Consider the following 27,747-nt stretch of genomic DNA (forward strand, 5'->3'; position numbering starts at 1 on the left):
TAAATAAGCTCACACCATGTCGTTTGACAGATATGGGATAATCCTTTGAATCTACGTGGTAGGGAAGAACTCTAGCTTCCACCCCAAGAAAATGTGCCCTTAGCCCGCTAGCCATGCCATTCACTCAACTACCCCGGCAACCAGCCCTTAGCCCACCAACCATGTCTTCCATTCGACAAGAACCAGCGCATAGCTACAACACGGTAGTAGGGTAAAGGTTTTCCCAGCCCAAATTCCTAAGGGCATGCCCTTAGCCCACTTGCCATGCCATGGTTCTTCACTCAACCACCCCGATAACCATCCCTTAGCCCACCAGCCATGGCTTCCATCCAGCAAGAACAAGCGCACAGCTACAATGTGACAACAGGGTAAAGGTTTGCCTAGCCCAAATGCCCAAGGAGCCCTCTCTCGGCTTTGATACCAATTGATATCACACATGATAGTAAGCACATCAACATCAATAATTAACAACACGAGGAGACGACCGCTAACCACCTCTTATCCCTGTGATCCACTCACACCAAAGGTGTCTTGGATGGATGAGAGAGGCCCAAGGATATTTTACCCTTTGTACTAAGGTGAGGGTATTTTACCCTTTATACTAAGGTGAGGGTACGACATTTAGCCATATGGGATTAAGGATTGCCATGTCATAGCTGGACAACGCTTCTTATTTCCAACAATGATAAGGGAACAAAAAAAATTTTATAGTATCGAAGGGGACACCATTGAACCAATGTCTAAATTCATCTTCTATTTTGTTTTCATCTCTAATGTAAGCTGAGAACTTAGGATCCACTATCGAAGGGGCCACCATTGAACCAATGACTTAATTCATCTTTTGTAAGCTAAGAACATAGGATCCACTATTTAAACATATCTTTGGACCAATGTCTAAATTCATCTTAATGAACCAATGTCTTAATTCATCTTTTGTTCTATTTGCATCTATGATATGTAAGTTGAGAACATAGGATCCACTGGGTGGAAGCATGAAAGGATGTTCGAAATAGTACTCCTCTTGACCAAAGAATGGCAGAGTACTAAGTGTGGTTTAAGTACTAAATTTTACTAAAGGTAAAAATTTAAAGTGACTGTCAAATTTTAAAATTATAGTGTTGATGAGTTATCCTCGTGCCGCCTCATGATGCCCTCATGCCTCATGATGTCGTGGATTGCTAAAATAGAACCGTGATTCTATTTTGGACTTCTCTCTCTCTTTCACACAAAGAAAGAGAGAGAGAGAGAGAGAGAGAGAGAGAGAGAGAGAGAGAGGTCTCCCACTCGAGCTCTCACACAAGTCTACATGTGTGGGTGTTGACAAGTCTCCCTCTGTAACTCTCACATAGGTCTACATTTATGTGAAGGTGCTGACAGGTCTCCCTCTGCAACTCTCACACAGGTCCTTGGATGGTATTGTCTACTTCTGTTGGCTAAACTCTCTGTCTCTCTCTGTCTCTGTCTCTGTCTCTCTCTCTCAATACACACACACAGATCTCTCCCTCTCAGGTTATCACACACAGATCTCTCCCTCTCAGGTTATCACACAGGTGCAGGTACTATGGTGTACAATATTTGGCTATGCTCTCTCTCTCTCTCTCTCTCTCTCTCTCTCTCTCTCTCTCTACACAGAAGTGCAAGTACACTCTACTGTTGGCTATGCTTTCAATGTCTTTCTCTCCACATGTGTACTCCATAGCAAGTTGCTACCTCATCTCTCTCTCTCACACACACATGTCGATTTTGTATATTGTTTTTCCACATAAGAAGATCCTACTAGTCTTGATTTCACTTATAATCAAATACTGATTGTTTTGCAGAATGTATTCCTCCAATTCAATCACAATGGATTATGAATACATTAGTAATCGTTCAGCCCCACATTGTGATAGTGCAGTTAAGCTAGGCAAAGAGGAATCTTGCCCTGTACAACTGTCAGTAAAGAAATTATGACGCTTGGCTTTGTTAATGGTGTGACATTTCAACAAAGAGACAAGCAACCTTGAATTGGGCATGAAGGCTAACATTTTGGGTTGGATGTTGTAGCATCAGAAAATTAAAGAGGTTGTGGATGTAACTGGACTCCCAAAACATATTGTATCAACATTGACTGTGGAGAACATGAAGAGGTCTTTAGCTCATGTAAAAGGAGAACACAATGCTAATAAGTTGGCAAGAGAGGGATCTGGATTACACTTGATTACCAATAGCAGTAACACATTACCAATTAGTTGACACCAAAGTTGCAAAAGCTCTTTGTATGCATCCAAGGAATTTTAAGAAACACTGTGTCAGCATAAAGGATCCAAGGATCCAGATTTCAAATGGGCTATTGGTGGTCGGAGGCCTTGGCTGGAAGCAATATGAAGAACATCCTACCCATTTTATGGAGGTCACGGAGGTACATCCTACCCATTGTGGCTTCACATGTAGCACTTCTACAAAATAATGTACACTTAACTATATATTAATTAGTAGCATTTAAGTAGTCAGTAGTCTCATCCATTAAGTACTATTTACTTAAACAGTGCCATCCAATACTAACTAGTAACATCCTATTCTAAATCGTACCATCCACTAAGCACTTTTATGTATAAAGTAGTACCGTCCAACACTAAATAGTACCCTCCAGTAGTAGTTAAATAGTAATAAATAGTTCTATTAGTACTAAATAATTGTAATTACACTACAACTTATCTTGTTAAAAGGTTCTTCATATGCCATTTAGTACTAAAACATGTTATCCATTAAGTACTATCAAGTACTAATAAGTAGTGCTAAGTAGTACTAATAGAGTCATTTAATACTAATTATTAGTAACATCCTACACTAAATAGAACCATATACTAAACACTTTTATCTATAGTGTAGTACTATCTAGAACTATAATACTTAATCTTGTCTTGTTACATAGTACTAAATAGTGCTACATTATACTATTTAGTGCTAAATAGTACTATATAGTGCTACATTATGCTATGTAACTACTACTAAATAGTGCTACATACATATGTAACTACTACTAAATAGTGCTACATAGTACTTGACACAATATTGATGCTTTAAGATAGTAGTACATAATTGCATTATAGTAATTTGGACAGTACATATAGTACTAATAGCACTGAAAGTACTAATACTACTCACAGTGCTATTAGTACTAATACTACCTCATAGTACTATTAGTTTTAATAGTGTTCATACTGTTATTAGTACTAATAGTAATATTAGTACTAAATAGTGCAATTACAATATAGATAGGACTAATAGCACTGATGAGAGTACTAATACTCTCAGTGCTATTAATACTAATAGTAATATTAGTACTAATAGCAGTGAGAGTACTAATAGTTTTAATAGTACTCACTGTACTTTTAGTACTACTCACAGTGCTATTAGTACTAGATAGTGCTGCATAGTACCTGACAATATTAATGCTTTGAGTAGTACTAATACTACTCACAGTACTATTAGTACTAGATAGTGCTGCATAGTACCTGACAATATTAATGCTTTGATATAGTATTACATAATACTATAGTAATCTGGATAGTACACATAGTACTAATAGCACTGAGAGTACTAATAGTACTAATTGTACTCATAGTGCTATTAGTACTGAATAGTGCAATTACAAGTTACCAAGTCAGTATAGCACTATTAGTTCTAAAGAGTCTAGTTAAAGTACAATGCACGAGTTAAGATCTTTCACAACCATGCAATTCTTCAAAGCAACATATATATTTGTATATTACCCCTTATACTTGGCTGATTGTGCAAGTTGAATTCTACGTAAATTTCAGGGAATAACATCCCACAATAGTCATGGGCTTCCGTGCGTTTCAATATCTCAAGCCCTACTTCATTAGAAAATTAAAGGGAAGGAATATTTGTTGATGTGTGTACCATGCTCAAATGGATTTGTTTCATCTAACTGTTAACTCCATGAGACTATCCTTACATGGAGGTGTATGTGATTGTGTTTGTATGGTGTGCAGACCTGATGGGCAAGAAAACTATGTTGCCTACACTAGCATATACCCATATGTAATAGATCTTTAGACTTCAACAGAGTGTGTCCAAAGTTAACCAATGTTGAATGGAAAAACCTGGATAGCTTTACATAGCAACAATGGCTGGCTACCCCTTTACAATTGGGGGTCCAAAACTGACTTCTTAGCTCTATGTACACCTAGGCTCATTCTTGCGCGATTGGCATTACACAAGTTGTAAGATCGGTTATCCCATATATCTTTTTTATAAAGTACTTAGCGTGGTTACATAATAATGAGTTACAAGAAGCATAACCACGCTTGAAAATTATGTTAACTAGTGTGGTTAACATCAGCATCATCGATGCCTGTCTCTCAAGGTATATGTGTTCGGCATCGACACTAACTTCTCATTGAACACAACCACTTCCAAGTGCTCTGCCCTAGCCCACGAGCCTAAAAGGATGACCCAAGCATCCATTCCTTGGAAATGACACTGTAAAAGGATCTTCATTGGCATGAAAGGAGGATTCTTCCTTAACTTCTATATCGTATCTATGTATGAGTCAAGGGTTCTTTGCTTGGGTTATCCCCCAAAATCTAAAAATTTTGGATGTTTTTTGGAGTTGTTATAATAATGCCTTAATGCTATAAAAGACAAAGATGTATTCTTATCCCAGTTAGGAGTTAGGGAGTGACTAAGCAATAACCTCATCTTTGTTCATAAGTTGATTAAGGGAATAGCATGGCATGGGAGGTGCACATGGCTAGGATGCCTCTCTATAGTGATGTGATAGAGTTGGAGGTTGGTTGATTCTTTTGTGTTTAGGTCTCATCACCTTTGTTCAAGGGGGCTGTTGGAATAATTAGAGTCTTAGTAGTGTGGAATGTTAAACCTAGACTTTTGGCATGAACACATTAGGTGTGGAATGTTAACATAAACTTTTGGTGTGAACCACCTCTTATCAAGGGTCAAAAGATAAGGCCTTGGTGCCTATAAAAGCATTGTACATGGTGTGAGTATTATCACTTGATACAATCATTTTGTTTTTGTGCAAGCTCTCTTGTGTTGTTACATCTCTCTCTCTCTCTCTCTCTCTCTCTCTCTCTCTCTCTCTCTCTCTCTCTCTCTCTCTCTCTCTCTCTCTCCATCCATGGCTGCTCGTTCACCTTCCATTGCTCAAGCTCTCCATCCTCTTCTCTTCCACTTGCTCCCTCCTAGACGTGGCCATGTTTCCAACATCTCCCAAGGTGCAAAGTGAGAGATAGTTGTGTAGAGAGTTCTAAGAAGACATAGGTTGAAGATCAAGGGTCTCTTATAGTATCACTGTATCCATGATCCTCAATCTTTACCAAATCATGGTAAGAATGATGTTCTCCCACATGCGCTATGATGAATATGCATCTATGCCTTCGATCTTCCCATGTCGAAAAGAGGAGATCACCAAAATTCTTGGCTCTATGATCATTAGGCTCATGAGAGGCAAGGTGGTTGAAGGTGAAAGCAATCATCTCATCCTCATAGGATATTCCTAGTACTGTGGCTAGATATGGTCTTGCCATCTCATCCTCATAGGATATTCCTAGTACTGTGTCTAGATATGGTCTTGCCATTTGAAAAAAGAAATTTAAGGATAAGTCTCTTATTTAAAATTTAATTTACACTTTGATACCAACTATAGCTATAAGTATCCCTACGTTAGGCTATTATCCTAGTGGCTCCATGATATGGTCTTGCCATTTGAAAAAAGAAATTTAAGGATAAGTCTCTTATTTAAAATTTAATTTACACTTTGATACCAACTATAGCTATAAGTATCCCTACGTTAGGCTATTATCCTAGTGGCTCCATGAGGCTTAACTAGAAAAATCCTTCCATCGAGAAATACAGGGGATTCCTCCAAGGTTTCTTTGAATCCTAAATTAAATGTGACTCAATCCCAATGGGGTACCCATATTTTTCCTTTCCTAATGTTCTTGGATCCATCGATTGATCCTAGCCCTATCCAATCACCATGGATCTAGTCGTTCACCCAACCACTCAAGCTATGGATCTAGTGTCAACCCACCTGTCACTTTTCTTTCACACCCACCTTTAAAAATCTAGTGCGCACACATACCTCTTTAAAACAATGCCTTTATTTAATTCATGTTTATTTAAATCAATATTTGTCACATAAACTTGACATCATACTCTTCATCATGATCCTCATCCTCATTACCATCATATGCACAACAAAATGCTCAGAACTAGTTCCTTTAGATCCTCAAATCAGGTTAGGTGTTTTAGACCTCACATCACGTTAAGTACTTTAGACCTCTCTTTTTACTGTATGGTACTCTAGGCCTCTCAAGGTCCTCAAATCAGGTCAGGTACTTTAGACCTCACATCATGTCAGGTACTTTAGACCTCTCTTTTTATTGCATGGTGCTCTAGGCCTCTCGAGGATTAGCCTTTTCTAGTTTGGGATTTTTAATGACCAGATCAATGAGGATTTTTAAACCTCACACATCAAGTCATGTACTTTAGACCTCACATAAGGTTAAGTACTTTTGACTGCATAAGGTTAAGTACTTTTGACTGCATAAGGTTAAGTACTTTTGACTGCATGGTGCTCTAGGTCTCTCAAGGATTAGCCATATCCAGTTTTGGATTTTTAATGAATAGATTAATGAGGAATAACCTCTAGAGATAACTAACCTAGAGAGAGAGAGAATTAGGTTTTGAAAAGTTGTTTTAATGGAAAGTTTTATTTTGATCCTGGGGACTCAAAGGGGAAATTTTTTTACAATTTAGACATTGGATGGATGAGAATTTTAGAATTCCAGCTTTCAACAAGGACCGCCTAGTAGGTGCGGGTATCTAAATTATCTATGTTAGATTATTTTGAGGTCATGTAATCTATTAAGATATGTTCTCTAATTATTATACAAACTTTGGAAGAATTAGAACTCTTCATTTGCATCGTAAGAAGTAGAGAGAGAAAATAAGTCTAGAGAGAGAAAATAAGCCTAGAGAGAAAGTTACACCTTAAAACTTTGTCTAAATAGGAAATTTCTATTTACTCTTGGGAACTAACTCATATTGGCAAATAGAACTCTATTTAGACCTCAAACGAGAGATATTTTAAAGGTATGAGTTGCTATGGAAATCATAAAGTTAGACTAGTGAGTGGTGGAAATCTTCAAAACTACACATTTGAAATCCAAATATAGTCATGTAGCATCTTAAAATTTATTGCCCAAATGTTTTAAGAACTTTTATAAGGCCTCGATATGAAGAAAACCCCTTAACTGACCCGAATGAAAGAGGGGTCATATTAGAGATTTTTGATAAATACCAAAGTGAACAATCAACATGAATTATAGCTATCTGAAGGTCCTATAGAGGCCCCGTGCTTGTGAAAACCCAAAGATTAGCTCAATTTCCAAAGTTTTATAACCCCAGACCCTAACTTATGAGCTAGTTATCCCTATTTTAGTCCCACAAGTAATTTCACTACTTTAGAGACAACACATAACAAGTATCTACTCCAAACAGGTGCTTTGGAGCATATAAGAGGTTTATATATGACTAGCCTATGCCCCTGCAATTAATAAAAGGACATCTAGTTAAGGAGACCGGGTGCTTGAGGACCCTGTCAACTTTTAATGCATTAAAAAGTTTACTTACATTAAGAGTTTAACTTGGATCTCGTATGTCGCACCCATGAAGTAGGAAAAATAGTGTGAGCCAAGGTTAGGTTTTTTTTATATAACTTTGTCATCATTTCTTTATTCGAAAAAAGTAGATGTAAGGAATAAACTGTAGAATAATCCTTGCTCCAATGAGCACATTGCTCAGGTAGTAGACCTTTTGGAAAATAGGGAAGTTAAAATAAATAAAGTCTATTCATCCTCCAAAAACCCTAACCTGAGGAATATCTCCTTCTGGAAAGATTGTGATGATAAAACAGGTGAAATAATGACTTAACTAGATTTAGAATCTTGACCAAAACTTAACCCACCAGTAAGATTCCTCCCTCTAGCTTTTGAGATGTAAAGGTGTAAGAACCTCCCCTTTAGTCTCTGTAATCAACCCCTATTTCTAAATATAAGAAAATATTATTTTTCCTTGTTTTTGATCTAGAGAGAGAAAATATTCTAGAGAGAGATAATACGAAATTGAGATATTTTAGGATACAAAGTTTCTCCTAATATCTAAGATGAATTCCCCTGAAACAGAAGTTCAAAAAGGATTTTCCAATGTGCATTAGAAATTAATTGAATATGTGTATAATAAGAGACCTTAGCCTAAGGGTCCACATTTTCAACAGAAATTTTTTATTAAGGTCCAAATAAGGTTCCAAAGGGCCAATAGGATTAATCAAGTGTTGGGATGAAAAAAATACAAAGAATAAAAGAAAATCCCCCAAAAATGAGTAAATGCTCACATAAGATGAAGAGTTGACCAAGTACTAGGTTTATTAGTTAAAAATTAAGGTTTATTAGTAAAAAAATCAAATTTTGACACCTCAATAAGGAGGGAAAGGGCTCATGAAGGAGGCACCTTTTTTTCATCATTATCTTACATTTTTTATTCAAAAAAATGAGATTTTTTTTCTCACCTCTCTCCTCCTGCAAACTAAAGGGAGCCAAACTGGTCCAAAACTTGTCCAAATTGGGTCAAACTGAAGCTAGAAGCCTCTAGAACCCAGTTGGACTTGGTTAGTGGCCTCCCTCACCTATAAATAGACCCTCATTACTTTGTATTTTTATCCTTGAATTACATGCTAGCATTATTTTCATTTTAGTGTAATTCTATTATCCCTCTATTTTGCCTCTACTTTTGGAAGCTTTGGAGCTTCACAATTCTCCATCCTCTATTGGAGATCGCCCTCCCCAACTTGGTGGCCAAAGCTTACTTTGTGGGCTTCACTTCTTTCTTTAAAGAATCAAGCCAAAATCAAAGGTAAGCCTTAATCCAATGGTTTTTCTATTTTTCTCAATGGTTATCTCCTTTCCAACCCCTCTAATTCTTGGGAAGCTTTCAATTAAATGGTTTTTTCTTGAAATCAAGCTTTCTAATGATTCATAATGTTTAAATGGTTTAATACTAATCTTTATGCTTCATTATAGTATTTTTATTAGTAAAACTCTCTTTTTGGAAAGATTAATCATCTTTATGGTTAGATCCTTGTTAGAAGGATGGTTCTTAATGATAAACTCATTATCTTAAACAAAACTCTAGGCTTGACAAGCTAGAGAAAAAGATTAGGTATTTTTTTATGATTTAATCTAGTTAAAAATGATGATTAATTTCTTTAAGCTTGTTTATGATGAAGAAAAATCATATTAAATCATTTTAAGTTGAAAGAGGATTATGCTAACAATTTTGGAAATGAGGAATGGATATTTAAGAATAATCAAGATATTTAATCGTAATTATGCTTATAATTATGATTATAATTATGTTATGTATGCATAAATAAATTTTAGTTTAAAAGAGGAGTTCTTATCATATTTCAATTATGAATATTCATTTAAAGTTAGAAAATTGAACATTCTCAGAAGTTGCAAACGAAGCTATGGCAAAATTTTCTTGAAAAAAGATAAATCTTATTTTTATGCATAAATTTAATAAAGCAAAAAGAGGAATTCCCATCATATTCTAGGCATAGATATTTTTATTCTAAAAGAATGATTTTTGTCATATCTATGGAAAATACTTTTATAGTATTTATGCATAATTATTTAAATAGAGAAAAGAGGAATTTTTGTTATAAAAATTTTTACATGCATAAAAGAGGAATTTTTGTTATATTTATTTTTACATGCATAAAAATTTAGATGCAAAAAGAGGAATTCCCATGATATTCTAGGTACAAACATTTTGAATATTAAAAGAGGAATTTTGGGCATATTTCAAAATATGGATATTTTTATTTATTTAAAAGTGGAATTTTGAGTATTATCATTTCTTAGAAAATATGGAGAAGCTATGGAAAAAATTATATCATTAGAGAATGAATTTATGCATAATAAATTTTATGCTAAAAGTGAAGTTTTGAGCATTATTCAATTGTTAGAAAAATAAAGAAGGTTATGCACAAATTTTATAGAATCATTCAATTTATGAGAATTATGGAAATAATTCATTTAGATAAATGGATTAGTGTTTAGACTAAAAGAGTAAATATGGGTATAATTGATTTTGTAAATCCTATGAAGCTTTTATTCAAAAAGAAGAATATTGAGCATATCATTTATTTTGAGAAATTTGAGAATGAATGTGAATGGATGTGAATGGATGTAGGAATGATGTGAATGGATGTGAGTGAATGTAGGAATGATGTGAATGGATGTCGGATGATGTTAATGGATATAGGAATGATGTGAATGGATGTTGGATGATGTGAATGGATGTGAATGGATGTAGGAATGACGTGAATGGATGTGACTGGATGTAGGGATGATGGGAATGGATGTGACTGGATGTAGGGATGATGTGAATGGATGCGAATGGATGTAGGATGATGTGAATGGATGTGATATGCTATGAATGGATGTGAATGGATGTAGGAATGATGTGAATGGATGTAGGAATGATGTGAATGGATGTGATATGATGTGAATGGATGTAGGAATAATGTGAATGGATGTAGGATGATGTGAATGGATGTGAATGGATGTACAAATGATGTGAATGGATGTGAATGGATGTAGGATGATGTGAATAGATGTGATATGATGTGAATGGATGTAGGAATGATGTGAATGGATGTGATATGATGTGAATGGATGTAGGAATGACGTGAATGGATGTGATATGATGTGAATGGATGTAGGAATGATGTGAATGGATCTAGGATGATGTGAATGGATGTAGGATGATGTGAATGGATGTAGGATGATGTGAATGGATGTGAGTGATGTGAATGGATGTAAGAATGATGTGAATGGATGTGCATGGATGTAGAAATGATGTGAACGGATGTGAGTGGATGTGATATGATGTGAATGGATGTAAATAGATGTAGGAATGATGTGAATGGATGTGAATGGATGTAGGAATGATATGAATGGATGTAGGATGATGTGAATGGATGTAGAATTATGTGAATTGATGTAGGATGATGTGAATGGATGTGATATGATGTGAATGGATGTAGGATGATGAGAGTGCATGCGAATGGATGTGGAATCATGTAAATGGATGTGAATGGATATAGGACGATGTAAATGGATGTGAATTGATATAGGACGATGAGAATGGATGTGGAATGATGCGATGTGAATTGATATAGGAGAATGTGGAATGATGAGAAATGACGTGGAATGATGTGGAAAGATGGGAGTTTGTTGGAAACTGTAATTAAGACATGTTTTTAAAGATTGTTTTATGTCAAGAATGCTTGGGAAGCATTTTGACTATCTTGTCGAATAAGGTCGTAAGGACCCCAGTGAAAAGGTTACAACAGCTGATGGTGAAGGACGTCTCGCGTGGCAAGGTCGGCGAAGGTCTTGACTAGCCTTGGTTCGATTAAATGGTGAGCTTCCAGTACGGTGGATGAGGGACCAAGGAAGCGGCCTATGAGTGAAGCGCTAGGTGACCTGCAAAGAAGCCTAGAGGGTGCTGACCATACGGTGCTCGGGCTTTGGGTCGCCCAGGATACCCATGCGTGTGTCGAGGAAGAAAATGAGTTGGAGTCGTTTTCTGAACACGGGCATGGATCTGGTTGATTGGCCTTGCTGGTCTTCAACGGATGAGTGCATGGCTCTTTTACATGGATCTTTTTGGTTGATCTTGCTGATCCCCAACTGAGAGTCCATATGGTTTTTATGTGATTAAACTCCTAGGTACTATGGGGTAGGAACTATTGAAAAGGCCCCTGATTGAGTGAGTAGGTGGTGAGCGTTTTGGTTTTGCCGATGAGGCCATCATAGGTACGCTAAGGAAGGAATGATTGAAATTGGATCTTGGGGTTGGAAAGTGGAAAAGTTGGAAATTGGATCTGGAAATGGAATACTGAGGATTAAGAAGGAAACACTGTGGTTTTATTGCAAATTTGTTCTAGAAATAGTTGAATCAAAGAAAAGGCAATTTCATATTGGGTGTGTAAGTGGTATGTCTATTTAATTTTTGCATGAGAGCGCCGACTAGGGGGCCTTGGAACTCTTTTCCCTGGTACCCAAAACATAACCAAAATTTTATAATGGATCCTATCAATACAGTGGTTGGCTAACCCATGGGATTGGATGGGGTTAGGCTGGACTGATGGATTCTTATAATAAAATTCAATTCTGTAAATCACCGATTATCCTTGTTCTATGGAAAAGAATCAACGGCTGTGCCTCTTGATGGAAAAAAAAGCGTTGGTCTCTATGATCCAAGTGCAAGCTCCTTGATCCGGCCATGTGACCCGCAGGGTCAGTCGAAATACAAAGGATAGTTAAGGCTGTTGACTACGTTAGAAGATTTTTCCTGGAGGAATCGCCTATGCTTTCTGGGGGCGAGGGAAGTTTTTTCCAGGTTCGGTTTTGGAAGAGCCACCGGATTAATCTCTTTTCCGGACATTCGTGGGCGAGGCCCCGAGTGGGAAACTTTGCCCTGCGCACAATGTTGTTACTTCCGCTGCCAGCACTCCAGAGTTCGATGCGCAGAGGGAGCAGGGGTCTCACACCACCAAAATGTTGGATAAATGGGGGAATCTAACAAGAAAAACCTTGGTATTGTGAATGTTCTAAACATTATAATGAATAAATGGGGGAAACTAACAAGAAAAACCCTGATATTGTGAATGTTCTAAACATTATAATGAATAAGTCCTTATGAGAAGGACGTGTGATGTGTTCATATTGTGAGGAAAGGTCTAACCGAATGAATCCTGATGATATGTATATGATTTTGTCTTAATTTGTAAGACTATTTTATAATGATTGTTAAGAGCAATGATTGATATAATCGTCAGGAAGGCATTGTGGGCTGTGTGGGCCTATGTTTGATGTGACGCATTAGGATATGTGAATATGAAATAATTGAGTTTAGTGTGCATTGGGATGAGGTTGCAATGCCGTAATTAAGCTACCATGTGAGATTCACCCTTGTGAGAAGCTGTAAACGAAGTTTCCATGTGAGAGTCACTCTCATGGCCATGGGGCCATCTTCCAAGGTCGTCACCCTCCTCTCGAGAAGAGTGATAAGGGTGTGCTTCTTCGAGCACGACTACATGAGGAGAGTGTCAAAGCGTCCTCTTGAATAAAGTGTGCTCCCTATGCTAAAACCTAGCTAGAAGAATGCAGAGGTGGGTAGGATCCCGTGTACTCCCATGATCTCGATTACATATTTAGAGGGAGAGAGGTGTATGACTTTGCTAGAGGTTCCATTCCTAGCGAGTGATGCGTGACTAGATTCTTACCTGATAAGTGAGAGAATTTCGACTTACATGTAGGGAAACTTATAGAGAGGGATCTTATAGAATGATTATTAGGAGAACTTATAGGAGCACACCCTTATCATCCTCCTCGAGAAGAGTGATAAGGATGTGCTTCTTCGAGCACGACTACGTGAGGAGAGTGTCAAAGCGTCCTCTTGAATAGTGTGCTCCCTATGCTAAGACCTAGCTAGGAGAAGCAATGCAGAGGTGGGTAGGATCCCGTGTACTCCCATGATCTCGATTACATATTTAGAGGGAGAGGTGTATGACTTTGCTAGAGGTTCCATTCCTAGCGAGTGATGCATGACTAGATTCTTACCTGATAAGTGAGAGAATTTTGACTTACATGTAGGGAAACTTACAGAGAGGGATCTTATAGGATGATTATTAGGAGAACTTATAGAGAGGGATCTTACAAAGTGATTATTAGGTTCAAATTGGGGAGTTTTAAGATCTCCAAATTTAAGATAATTACCAGAGCAAGGAATAAGAGAATTTCTAGAGTTAAAATGTTAAGAAAAGTTTACATAATCATGGACTATACACACCCATGTGACATACATAGGTAAGTGGTTTAGTGAATACAAAGGTTGCATAATTGACCATGATTAGACTTTTCTTAAGTAAAGTATGTGAGATAAGAATAAGATTAATTATCAAGAAAAAATGTCTTGGTAGAGGATAAGGTTATAGGAAATGCTAGATTATTTTAGATATTCTAATATATGGTTAACCAATTAATAAAGTATTTTTTGGTGGTTATGGTCAAGACTCTAGATATTAATTCAAATATACCTACCAAATCAAGAAGTGATCATGTGAAATGTTAGATGTCCAAACCATTACACTCATAGATGTTCATGTAGACCCCTACACCATAGGAGAAAGATAATGCCCAAATATGTAGGTGTTAATGTAGACACCTACATCATAGGAGAAGAATGAAAAGAGAAGTGGACCTTCTCATGCCCAACTATGTAGGTGTTAATGTACACAAGCTAGCACATGTATATACAAAGCTTGTTTACAAAAAAATGATGTGTAATAAATTTGTGTAATTCCTCAATCTTCAGAATCCTCTTAAACTATAAAATAACCAACAATAAATTGGTGAAACAAATATTCCATAAGTATACAAACCATAACCACACACATGTCCAAGCGTAAGTAGCTTAGGAATCACCCCTCCATACAAACCAACTGAAACAAATATTGGAGGTCCCAAAAATACGTCAATATCCACCAAACATATTAATATTTACAATGGCATCACCCATGATATTAACATAATTTGGCTTGACGCAAAGATAATCCAAGCGTCCCCGAATCATCCCGAATCATCTAAGAGGGTAGAATAATATTTTTAAGAGGGCCTAAAATATATTCCCATAACATGTGCAAGAGAGGAGAATGATGCCTTCATTACGTGGTGATTCTGAAAGTGTGACTCAAGTCATGGGGTCGCTGATGTAAATCTGAACATAGTGTATAATCTTGATATTGTGTGAAGACTTCACACAAAAACTTGGGAAAGCTCTACAATGAACACAATTACCCTCCAACCAATATTTGTGCTTATGGGTTGACCACTAATTCTATAGAGTGGATGAATTTTTATACTGACATTTTTATGATATATAAATGCCAAAGGTCAAGTTATTCTCTTGTGTATGTTACGGGATTGGAGTTAATTATGTGGGTGAATGTGAAGAGAGGGATTAATGGCTATGCATAAGAAAGCATGGATGATCAGAAATCTATTCCATGCATGGTTGGGCCCATTTTACAATGCAAGCAAGGTGTGGGATTTGGTATAGGCACTTGCTCATTCTATGATGGGCATGGTATGGCATGTGCCATTGAGTGTGGTGGAGAAGGTCTATGAATGGGCACGGTAGTCATGGTAGTCATGTGCCATTGAGTGTGGTGGAGAAGGTCTATGAATGGGGTATTGATATACTCACAATGCAAGATCACACTTCTCACAAATTGATGTAAATATGAATGGGCATGGTAGTCATGGTAGTCATGTGCCATTGAGTGTGGTGGAGAAGGTTTATGAATGGGCATGGTAGTCATGTGCCATTGAGTGTGGTGGAGAAGGTCTATGAATGGGCATGGTAGTCATGGTAGTCATGTGCCATTGAGTGTGGTGGAGAAGGTCTATGAATGGGGTATTGATATACTCACAATGCAAGATCACACTTCTCACAAATTGATGTAAATATGAACATAGTGTATAATCCTGATATTGTGTGAAGACTTTACACAAAAACTTGGGAAAGCTCTATAATGAACGCAATTACCCTCCAACCAATATTTGGAATGTACATAAAACCGAACTCCAAGGATTGAGGGACAAGGGTATGAAGGTTCTTGCAAGAAACATGTCGAGGTGTGCTTATGGGTTGACCACTAATTCTATAGAGTGGATGAATTTTTGATACTGACATTTTTATGATATATAAATGCCAAAAGTCAAGCCATTCTCTTGTGTATGTTATGGGATTGGAGTTAATTATGTGGGTGAATGTGAAGAGAGGGCTTAATGGCTATGCATAAGAAAGCATGGATGATCAGAAATCTATTCCATGCATGGTTGGGCCCATTTTGCAATGCTGTCAACAAGTAGGGTGTGGGATTTGGTATAGGCACTTGCTCATTCTATGATGGGCATGGTAGTCATGTGCCATTCATCAGTGTGGTGGAGAAGGTCTATGAATGGGGTATTGATATACTCACATTGCAAGACCACACTTCTCACAAATTGTAACCATTGGATGTGCCCATCTTCAAATTATAACCATTGGATGTGCCCATCTTCAAGTCATTAAAGACAAACTTTTGGATGGATAGGGCAATTTGGCAGCATAGAAAAAAAGCAACCTAGCTAGCAAGAATTGCACCAAGGGGGCATTGAAATTGTCATAAACGCATAGAAGAATATCAGAGGGTAATTAGGATATGGCCACTTTCATAAGGAGAGGGAAATATGGAAACATAGAAAAAAAAAGTAACCTAGCTAGCAAGTTAGGGCTAGCAAGAAATGCATCAAGGGCATTGAAATTATCATGCACAAAGGAGAATATTAGAGGGAAATATCAAAGGTCATCTAGGATATGGCCAATTTTGGTAGGAGAGGGCAATATGGCAACATAGGGGGAAAAAAGCAACCTAGCTAGCAAGAAATGCATCAAAGGCATTGAAATTATCATGTGCAGAGGAGAATATCAAAGGGCCAACTAGGATTTGGTCACTTAATAGAAATGCAATCTACTTTGAGGGAATGCCTTGACATTTTTTGAATAACCTCAAGGAAATCAAGTGGAGGAGGGGAGAGAGAAAGCTCAATGGGTTTGAATGAAGATATATCCCAAGTTTCAATAAGCACCCCACTTAGCCCCCCTCAACTAGAAGAACATGCAACCATTGAAGTATTATTGAAATGCATATATTAACAAATCTTCATTCAATGCATATATTCCAGTCGGACCTTCTGGAGGCATGAGGATGTGATGAGGGATATTCTCCTTGTTAGATTCAAATACGACGCTTGTACAACACACATCAGGAACATTTACAGGCATCGATTCAACACCACTCATAGGAGGTCTGTGAGGTGACGTTGCCAACAGAGGTAAACCAACCGGGGACGCAATGACACATGCAAGAATAGAGTTGGCTCTTCTACGACTATGCTAGCACTGACCTACAGAAGGAGATGACTTAGACATGGCAAAAATGACATGCAAACCAACAATCATCACTTTCATATAAATGGTATTGAAATAGACAATTGCCAACATAGAAACACTAGAGGAAGGCACCGACAGTCGAGGATATAGCTGCATGCACACAAAAAAACCACATCATAAATAGAGAATTCAAGAAGGGCCCACCAAGATAATTACCATTCATATGACCACATGCATAACACGTAGGTTACCACCCATCACATTGTTCATTACATGACATCATCATCATGAAGTCAATATCATGAAGTCAATACCACACCATCACTTACTATTTTAATCATACATTAAGTCATGAACATTCAACATGTCCAATGTGAACACATAATCATGATATAGTAACATGTAGAAAGAAACCACAATAAAACCAATCTAACATATTCCCACGATGCATATATATATATATATATATATATATATATATATATATATATATATATATTAATGGTTTTGTACAATGGGAAAATTATCATCCTGTAGGAGCTCAAACCACACCCACCAACTCTAGTCACCTAAAATTGTTACATCCTAGGGTGACTAAGGATCCATAGATTGTGGATTTGTAGATCTGTGTACCACAATACCAATGTGGGCTAATGCCCCACCTTGGTCTCCTTATCTAGTGGTACTATCTAGCACTTCTAGAGAAGTGTGGGGATCTCGCCACCACAAAAAGGGATTTCCCCAAGAATCTACCATAGTCGAGAGCCTATTATTCCTCTGTAATGAAATTAACATAGACTCCATAGAGTCACTTAACATGCAAAAATACGTAAAGACATTGATATACTCATGTTTGTATATACATAATGCTATGCAAAAAAAACAGTGAATGGGTGTGTGCGGGAACAAGCCCTTAGCAAGAGGAAGTAAAAGAGAGTCTGTAATGAGTGGGTAGCAGTGAAAAGGTGAGAGGTATCTACTGATGAGAGAATCAAGGGTAGCATGAGTGAATATAGGGGTATGGAAAGATTCTAGGAAAAGGTGCCCCCAGATGTAGGGGAGGTGGCACAAATCAAGGAGAAATCAGTGGGATTAGATGCTTCGCATCTTGTGGATGTAAACCCTATAAATTGAGGCATTGGCCTAATGAGTATTTGCTAGTTTTTGAGTATCCATGCCTATATTGTCCTAGTAGCTTCATTGCTCACTAATCTTGTCTAAATTATCATCTTAATTACATGCTAATGATGTTGATTCTTGCATTTGATCCACCATAGCTCATCACTTTGCTTGCATTTTAACAAAGACATTGCTATACTCATGTTTGTATATACATAATGCTATGTATGAATACCTATAATAATGCATGTTCTTCATGTCTGCATGTTCATCTCCCAACAAAATACTTAAGCATTCCTATGATATGGTTGGACCATTCTAGACTTTTCCCAATATCATACTCCATCGTACCCTCCAAAAGAGTCCTTAACCTCCCAATCCTAAAGGATTCTATTCAAAGTATTTTGGCATGCTCATGGAATTATCTCTTTCCCTGGAGTTTGACTCCAAGCTTGACCTCTATATTTTCATTTGGTTGGTCCACACATCTCTCTAAACTAGACATATTTGGGCACGGGAAGGTCCACTTCTCTCTTGTCTTTCTCCTATGATGTAGGGGGTCTACGTTAACACCTACATATTAGGGCATGGGAAGGTCCACTTCTCTCTTATCTTTCTCCTATGGTGTAAGGATCTAAACCCTAGCCTCAATTTATGGGCACTCTAGCCTCAATTTATGGGCACTCTATTTTGAGCATAAGAGAGTGCCGTGCAAGAAAAGCACCTTTTTGTATTTTTGGAGGCTATAGCCTAATTTGGATAAAGCATCTCGTAAATACTCATGTGTGGGAAATAGGCCACATACATGAGGGGGGATGATTGCACCCAATCTTGGAGTCGTGCTTTATGAGCTAAGTATTTTTTATTTGTTTTCTCTTGTTGAGCATGTAGTATTTGTTGAGTTATTTGAATTAAATCAATTCTTGCAAATTTTCTCTTGTTGAGCATGTGGTATTTGTTGAGTTATTTGAATTAAATCAATTCTTGCAAATTTTCTTTAAGACTCTATTTTCCTAGAAAATTAGATCCATGATTACATCAACTCGAACTGAAAATCAATATAGCAAATATTTAGTGACTTTCCAAAATCATCCTCATGAAAATGCAAGATAGGTGGCTGAGAAATATTTTCGTGCTTTCCCTGCGATCCTCCATTCTTTTCAACAAATCGGCAATTGAGGGCAATTGCAAACTCAAGCAAGAGGGAATGTTATGGGAATATATTTTAAGCCCTCTTAAAATATATATATTTTAAACTCAAGCAAGAGGGAATGTTATGGGAATATATTTTAAGCCCTTAAAAATATTATTCTACCCTATTAGATAATTCAAGGATGCTTGGATTATCTTTGTGTCAAGATAAATTATGTTAATATCATAGGTGATGCCATTATAAATATTAATACGTTTGGTGGATATTGACGTATGTTTGGAGCCTCCAATGTTTGTTTCAGTTGGTTTGTATGGAGGGGTGATTCCCGAGTTACTTACACCTAGCAAACATGTGTGTGGTTATGGTTTGTATACTTATGGAATATTTGTTTCACTAATTTATTTTATAGGTGAAGAGGATTCCAAAGATTGAGGAGGAATTGCACAAATTTATTACTTGGCACACCATTTTTTGTAAACAAGCTTTGTATATACATATGCTAGCTTGTGCACATTTTCATTTATTTAGAAAGCCTTAGTTTGTCAAGCATAGACTTGATCTTTAATCATTTTTGTAAAGCATGATATGCTTTAAATCCTAGCCTCAATTTATGAGCACTCTATTTTGAGCATAAGAGAGTGTCGTGCAAGAAAAGCACCTTTTTGTATTTTTGGAGACTATGGCCTAATTTGGAATAAAGTATCTTATAAATACTCATGTGTGGGGAATAGGCCACATACATGAGCGGAGATGATTGCACCAAATCTTGGAGTCTTGCTTTGTGAGCTAAGTATTTTTTATTTGTTTTCTCTTGTTGAGCATGTGGTATTTGATGAGTTATTTGAATTAAATCAATTCTTGCAAAGTTTCTCTAAGACTCTATTTTCCTAGAAAAATAGATTTGTGACATGCACGAGCCCTATTTGTGGGAAAACGTAATTTCTGTGAACACCACTCTTCTTTTAAAATGATTACAATTGGATGTACTATCGGTACATGAGTATATATATATATATATATATATATATATATATATATATATATTGTTATAAGAGCAAATTCTATATGCTCTCTCTCTCTCTCTCTCTCTCTCTCTCTCTCTCTCTCTCTCTCACGTGTATGGGTGTGTGTGTGTGTGAGAATAGAAAGAGTACTATAACTTTAGGCACCTTGTGAGCAATGATTATAAGATGTTAAAAAGATGAAAATGGTAAAGAAAGCAGTGAAACCCTTAGTGGTAGGAATTATTGTTTCAGCTTGTATTCACCTATGTGCAATGATTATTACAAAAAAGCAAGAGAAGTTCAAAGTTACCCTACATAAGGCTTAGAGTAATAGCTTAGATATACAAAAAGAGCTTGAAGCTATCAATCAAGAAGCAACATGAAACACTTGGGTTGGTGAGTGTCTCTAATCTTTGAAGGAACAATTTATAGGTTACATGCTATAAGGATAGTGAAATTTTAAGAGAAAGTGCATATTGTTAATCATAGGTCCCATTGTACTTGTTAGGTTTTAAGTTTGATAGTCCTCAAGCTTAAAACTAGACCATAGCATGGGGAAGGTAGGGTGTGTGAGTACGTGCATGTGTGTAAACATGAGAGAGAGAGAGAGAGAGAGAGAGAGAGAGAGAGAGAGAGAACTAAGAGTATTGCAACTTTGGAGGCCTTATAATGATTTGGAAGAAGGTGGATGCAACTTTGGAGGCCTTATAATGATTTAGAAGAAGGTGGATTAGATTACCACAAAGCAAAAAGTGTTGAAAACATTGGTGCAAGGGAAATTCCTCTAGCTAATATGTAGCTAAGCCCTAGTGAAGCAATCACTAGAGCTAGTCAGAAGTGACTCTGAAGTCTCCAAAGCATAAGTGTCCATCTCCCCATTATCTCCCTCCTAAAGAGGCTGACCCCCCTCCAACATGTCCTCTTTATCAAACCACGCTTGTCTCCCTTTTTGAGGTAGACATTGTCTCCCCTTTTTTTTCTACACATAAGATGCTTAACACCTCAACTTTAGTCTTCCCTCAAACCCCACCTCTACCTCCTAGAGTTACTGAAGCATTAAGTCTTCCCCACGTCTTCCCTCTACTTAACTCCCCTTTGTTTTCCTCAGCATAAAAAGCAAGAGCTGGGGCAAGTCATCTCATCTCGCATTCTTTGCCCCATTCCTCTTGATACCATCTTTAGCTATACAATCTTTGTGCATTTTTTTTCCTTTTCCTCTTAATACCATCTTTAGCTAGACAATCTCTTGCACAATGTCCAATAAGGAAAAAGAACCATCGCACCCTAATCCTTTCAATTAGGGCTCAAGGCTTATGTTTTCAAAGTGATATTCACTCTTAATTACACTAGTTAAGCTACTTATTGGCTTAATGTAATCAAATCTAAGCCTCTTGGACTCAAGTCTAATGCAAATCACCAATAAAATTAGGGTTTTCCCTTCTAATCTTGCAAACGCAATGAGTAAAAAAATAAAATCAACTAATTAATGAAAAGAACATTTGTGATGGTTTGTTGGAGAACCTTACACTTATTATTTCTCTAAATTTTTTTAGCATCCTTATTAAATAGGGCCCATAATTAATGTGATTGTGCCATATTACTTTTTAGCATCTCACATCCGCCTCATTTTTCTATCGTTTACATCTCTGTGAGGTTGGTTTAAGAAACGATGGCAACCTAATACTGCCCGTCTATGGTACATACAATACCTAATATTAGCAATGTTTACACTTATCTCACAGTGAAAGATTCTCGAAAAAGAAAAATGTAAAATTGATGATAGAAAAAGATTTTTCTATTGTTGGTGGGCGGTGTTAGTACCAGCAACTGAATAATTTAATATCCACAGAATGGGAGCTTATCCATTCAAAGAACCCAAACCCAAGGAAACATCAACGCCTAGCAGCGATAATTTGCGAGAAAGGATGAATCATTAACATGAAGTGCATCAACAAGCCCTGAATATAATGGTGATGGATCATCAACACCATCATCAACATCAACTAGAGAAGGTGTTGATAGGCAACCACCTTAGAGGACAATCACAGGGAGGAAGTCGTCTTTCAGTTTTTGAACATAATGTTTACACCTTAGAAATTTAATTACATAACAATTTTTCTCAATCCAAAGCTCCAAAATGTTAACCCAAGGAAAATCAATAAAAGCCAACTAACACATCCAAAGCTCCAAATAGGATTGTGACCTCCTTAAAGGCTATATTGGGTGATCCCAATAGCTTGGAATGGACAGAAAAACCAAACTAAGCCTTAGGTTTTTCTCCATCGATAGTGGTGCCAAATATGTTCAAGTCAAGTCCTTACGTTAGCCTATGCAAAAATAGGTAAGTCTATACAAAAACAAGTATCGTGGTACTTTACGATAGAGCCACAAAGCAACTTTTTTTGTAGGTGCGCTAGCTCGTCCATCGTGTCCTCACTCTGTTATCACACTGAAATGCTTCCATGGCTATGGAGTATAAAGGTAGAGCTTCAACCACCTTGATAGAGGTGTGAAGGTAGAGCTTCAGTTACCTTCATGGAAGTGAGAAGAAGATTGCCTACACTATGGATCAACAACGGGATAGAGAGGAGAAGCTCATGCAAGAGGTCCTACAATCAAACCTAACTAGCAAACAAGATTCAATAGAATACAAGCAAGAGGGTAGGAAAATGAAGGAGACCTCACAAGTATTCTACTACAATGGAATGAATGTGTATTGTTTAATATCAAAATTGACTTATATACAAATAACTAGTGTACATACTTGGCCAGCCATAAGTTAAAGATGTGTATTGTTTAATATCAAAATTGACTTATATACAAATAACTAGTGTACATACTTAGCCAGCCATAAGTTAAAAATAATCCACGGCCACTAATTCTAGCCTTAAGTATATACACGAAGTATGTGTCCCTATTTGGCATGAAGCAATACATTGGGTAAGGCCGCCCAATGTCGTCTTACAAAGCGTGGGCTACATTCGAGTAGGATGACAAAGCACGTACGAGCAAAACCATGTTAACCGACGAGGTGGTTAAAAGATGTCTCACTGCTTCTATAGAAAGGTATTACTGACATTCTTATTTATATCTTTCTCTTCCCCCTTACAGTTCAGAGACTTTAGATCTTTATATACACCGATAGGTGCCACTATTAGCTATGGAGCTCCATCACTAAGTCTCAAAAGGAAGTTGAAGGTTGAGGAGCTTGGGAAGGTTGATGTTGAACTACACTAACTGCCTCAGTCCACAACTTCAAAGAAGCATTGACTTCAAGTAATTGCTTTTGCCCATAGCAATTGTACGATTTTGCAAACTAATGTGCTCGTTCAGCGTAGATGAGTGCATAATCATCATTATTTTCTTCTTCTTGCCGGATCGAGCCCTATGAAAGGTCCATTTACTAATCTTCCTTGATTACCCTAGTGTACTCTTGGCATTCAATGAGATTCCCCCAAGCTGTTTTTTCTTGTATGAATACTTTACTCAATACAAGGGTTCTTCAACACACTGTGTTACCCACAGAATCCCATCAATACAGGACATATAACAAACAAATTTCCCCCAAAAAATCAAGAAGCTTATGCATTATAAGACCATTTAAGGTGTGTGCTAGTACTAATGCTAGACATCATATTGTTACCCAATCACCAGTGAGTCCATTTGGAGGGCTTGCACAATGCAAAGGACCATCCCCCCATTGACACCATAACTGTGCTTCTACCAACCAATGTTACCAAGGTTAATAGCAGCTTAAGAGAAGGGGGAAAAATAAAGGACATTGATGGACTATAATTTGAAACATTTACTCATGGTTGTAAAATTCTAGCACCGGTTCTCCCACATGCCAAGGTTCTTCTGAATCACACCATCATACATAACCACAAGGTAGGGTAAAGTACTACTTGGCAAAGACTTTCCCGCTCTTTTTTGGACTTCTAGAAAAATTAGAAAAATTGAAATTGCCCCCTGTGCAAACCTTGATTGGCAAGTTAGGTCAAAGAATGCTGACCTCAGCAAATCACATCTCTCAAAGCATTATTATGTGGATATTCCTTCTTAAAGAGGGCCAAACCTGTTCTTGTGCTGAAGTAGGTGGCGTTTCAGTTTCGGGGCCCAGTCTGCTACAAGCCCCCTTATCCTATGAGGTGTCAAGTTCACGCTTAACATGTGTATATACATACAAATATAGATTAAAAATGACCCTCTTAGGGTGCAGGCCCGTATTCACAGCCATATACAAGCGCTTCTCTCTCTCTCTCTCTCTCTCTCTCTCTCTCTCACACACACACACACACACACATATCAAAGATCTCCATGAAGCTAGAGCAGGAGAGGGCGGGCTACCCATAGAAGTGGCTTTTACATATAACCTAGGGAGCCCCATCATGAGCACTAAACCCCTCAATGCAGTCATACCAAGTAGATTTGTAATTCATTTCGAATACAACTAAGACCTTTCATTAGCAAAGACAAGCAAGCAAATGAAAAATCAAAGGTACTCTCTCCTTCCCTTCCACTTAGTTATAAAAAGGGAAGCATAAATGCAACATATATCATCTGGTCTCAAAGAAGAGAACATCTTCCTGATTATCTTAGGGCTGCTATTCCACATACAACAAGTCTCCATCAAATCCAATTCTGCTGTGCTTGTTGCAAAGTATCACGCTTCAGATGCTGCCTCAACACCTATGCACAACATCAAAATTCCAAGCACCACAAAATCCCCTTGTGCATGCATGCATGGTGTTCAAAAAACGCCCACAAATACTCACATGCTTTTGCAGGGCAGAAAATTGCTCTCGATACGAAGATCATGATGGCTTGCCCTGTCATGGCTCCTTTCTTCTTTGTTAGTTTCTAAGAAATTTGGGCTGTACGTCACACTGAGTTCCTACTTTCACAATGGCAGGCACCATCTGCAGTGGCAGGCACAGGAGTGAACCACCAGCAGAACACCCTATGGTTTTGGCACGCTCAATCATTACCTCTCGACCTACCCATGACACATAATAATTGAATAACCGTGTCAAAACTGCTGCAGATGATCATGAAAAACCAAAAGTGCATTGCTCCCTTGGCTGCCATTCAAATTCGTCTTTCTCGAGCCTTCCAGGTAAAAGACCACCCATGACAAAAGCGTGTCCAGCATCTTTGTCGCCTGCATAACCTGCCTCCAGTCTTCTCTGAAACTTCCGATCACTGCAATTCAAAAGCCATTCCAAACTAGATTTTGCATCTCTCTCTCCCAAGGCCTTAAACCGAGGCCTTATCCTAGTTTCTAAACCATATGTCAAGTATGCGGGAAACTCAACCACCTCTTGACGTGCTCTCTTCATCTCCCTTGTTAGAAAGGTGATATTAGGCTTTAAATTTTCATCTAAGCTTGAGACAAGTATTTGAGGACATCGTGTGGCCATCACTCCAATATCTTTGGCGGTGAAGCGCTGGCTTTTCAAGAACTTTATTCGCTCCATGGCCACGTCCTCCTTCAGGAAGATCACCTGCGGCAGCTTTTCAATGATCCTGGCAACTCCATTTGAGTCTAACTCCAGACTTTCTTTGAGCCAGTCTACATGTGCTCCTAAAGTTGGACTAAAAACCCGCCCCAAAAGCTCTGGAAACTGTGCAACCATACCTGGAATGGCCTCCTGTTGCACTCCCATCCCTAAGAGCTGACTCACATTGTATTGCATCCTGTGCTCCAGATCATACCCCAATATTTGTGGCCGCCTTTCCAAAATCCTAGCAACAATCATTTGCGGTATCCCAAGGCTTATGAGATACTCTACCTTGGGCTTGATCACACATGCCACCCTCATCCCCAAAATCTCCGGATACTCTGTCAGCATGCGACCTACATGCCGCATCTTTACCCCCATACTCACCAAGTAAGCCACCGAGGTACTCATGGTACCTTCTGTCTTGAACCCCAAGACATCCGGGTACCGCGTGAGCACACTCGGGATGTCGATGGGATCAACGTCCAAGCCCCTCAAGAAATAAATGACTGGAAGTATGTCAATGACAACACTAGCATGCAGGATCATAGGGTATTTCCTTAGTAAGCCTGCCACACAATGCTGTGGGATGCCAATCTTTTTCAAATACTTCAGAACAGGGACCATGTTTTTCTGGACACTGCAGCCAAGCACCAAAGGATAGTTATTGATGGATTCATTGTCAAGGCCGAGCTTCCGAAGGAAGCCAAGGCGGGTTTGCATGACGTCAACAGACGTCGGTAGCTCAATGCACATGTGTTCTGATGTGTTGATGCCTTCAGAGTTTAAGTACTGTATGACTGTTTCTCTGGCCATGCGGCGATGCTCTTGTGTGAGAAGGATACCCCATGTAATGGAGGGCCGAGTTACCTTAGGCTCGGCCTCCATTTGCCTCTCCATTTCCGCTTGGAGCTCACCCTCCAAATCGCTCTCTACTTCAACAGAATCGCTGTCCGAATCTCTAATGAAATCTCTGCCAGAACCTCCATCCCTGCCATACTCTCTGCCCGAACCCCTGCTGTACACTCTGCCGGAATTGCTCTTGGACCCAGCCTCAGCATCCGTCTCATCTTCCGTCTCAAATGCTTCCGACTTTCTGTTTTGAGGCTGCTCGTCGTCGTCTGTTTCCGGCCACTCGGACTCCGACTCCGACCATTCTGTCTCCGGCCCAGTTTCCGTCGAGCAGAACCTTGCAAACGCACATTTTTTGTTCCTGAACCCAGCTCCAAACCGAACCCTAATGTCTTCTGTCGAAGCAGAGAGGCAACGTCCGGCGAGCAAAGGCACGGAACCGATAAGTTGATTCGGCGCCTGGTGATGGTGGGGCAGGTCGCCATTGCTGTGAGAAAGAGAGAAACAGGGGCTATCTGTAGAGCTAGAAACAGCGAGACGCTTCTCACTGGAAGAAAGTGCCCGATTTGCGCAGAAAATGGGTAGGGTTTTTGAAACACGCAGTACCCTCCCCATGGCAAAGCTGCGGATTTCTCACAACGGGTGCAGAGCTGCCATAAACCCTTAAACCAAAATTCATATTGTTAAAGAAACCCTTCAACCAAAATTCATATTGTTAAAGAAACCCTTCAACCAAAATTCATATTATTAAACAAATGCCATTACCAATTATAATTAGCCTGTTCACACGCGTGGTCTTTGTCCAGGCAAAGCTGGGCGGTCCTCGTCCAGGCAAGTCTCGCTTTTGCCCGGCCATAATTTTTTTGGGGGATCTTTTGTGCTCATGTGCATGTGTGCTTTCGTGTTGCTGTCAATAGCCAACAGGTTTTGAACCCAGCACCTCCCGCATGGGACATCAACACCTTACCGCTAGGTTGTGTCTCCATTGGCTTGCCCGGCCATAATTTTTACAAGT

General features: G+C 38.3%; 1 protein-coding gene across 1 annotated transcript; it reads right to left on the reverse strand.

The window, feature by feature from the left end:
• Window positions 1-24,804: 24,804 nt before the first annotated feature.
• On the reverse strand, window positions 24,805-27,436 carry LOC147628475 (transcription termination factor MTERF4, chloroplastic-like). The gene has a single exon (XM_086813629.1). The coding sequence runs from the start codon at window positions 27,345-27,347 to the stop codon at window positions 25,428-25,430; it is 1,920 nt and encodes a 639-aa protein (XP_086669755.1). The 5' UTR covers window positions 27,348-27,436; the 3' UTR covers window positions 24,805-25,427.
• Window positions 27,437-27,747: the final 311 nt, after the last annotated feature.

This window comes from Cibotium barometz, chromosome 19 (genome assembly GCF_041138505.1).
Source record: "Cibotium barometz isolate CiBa-2024 chromosome 19, ASM4113850v1, whole genome shotgun sequence".
NCBI lineage: Eukaryota > Viridiplantae > Streptophyta > Polypodiopsida > Cyatheales > Cibotiaceae > Cibotium > Cibotium barometz.

Coding starts and splice junctions, on each gene's coding strand:
- LOC147628475 (XM_086813629.1), bottom strand. CDS start 27,347: ATGGGGAGGGTACTGCGTGTTTCAAAAACCCTACCCATTTTCTGCGCA.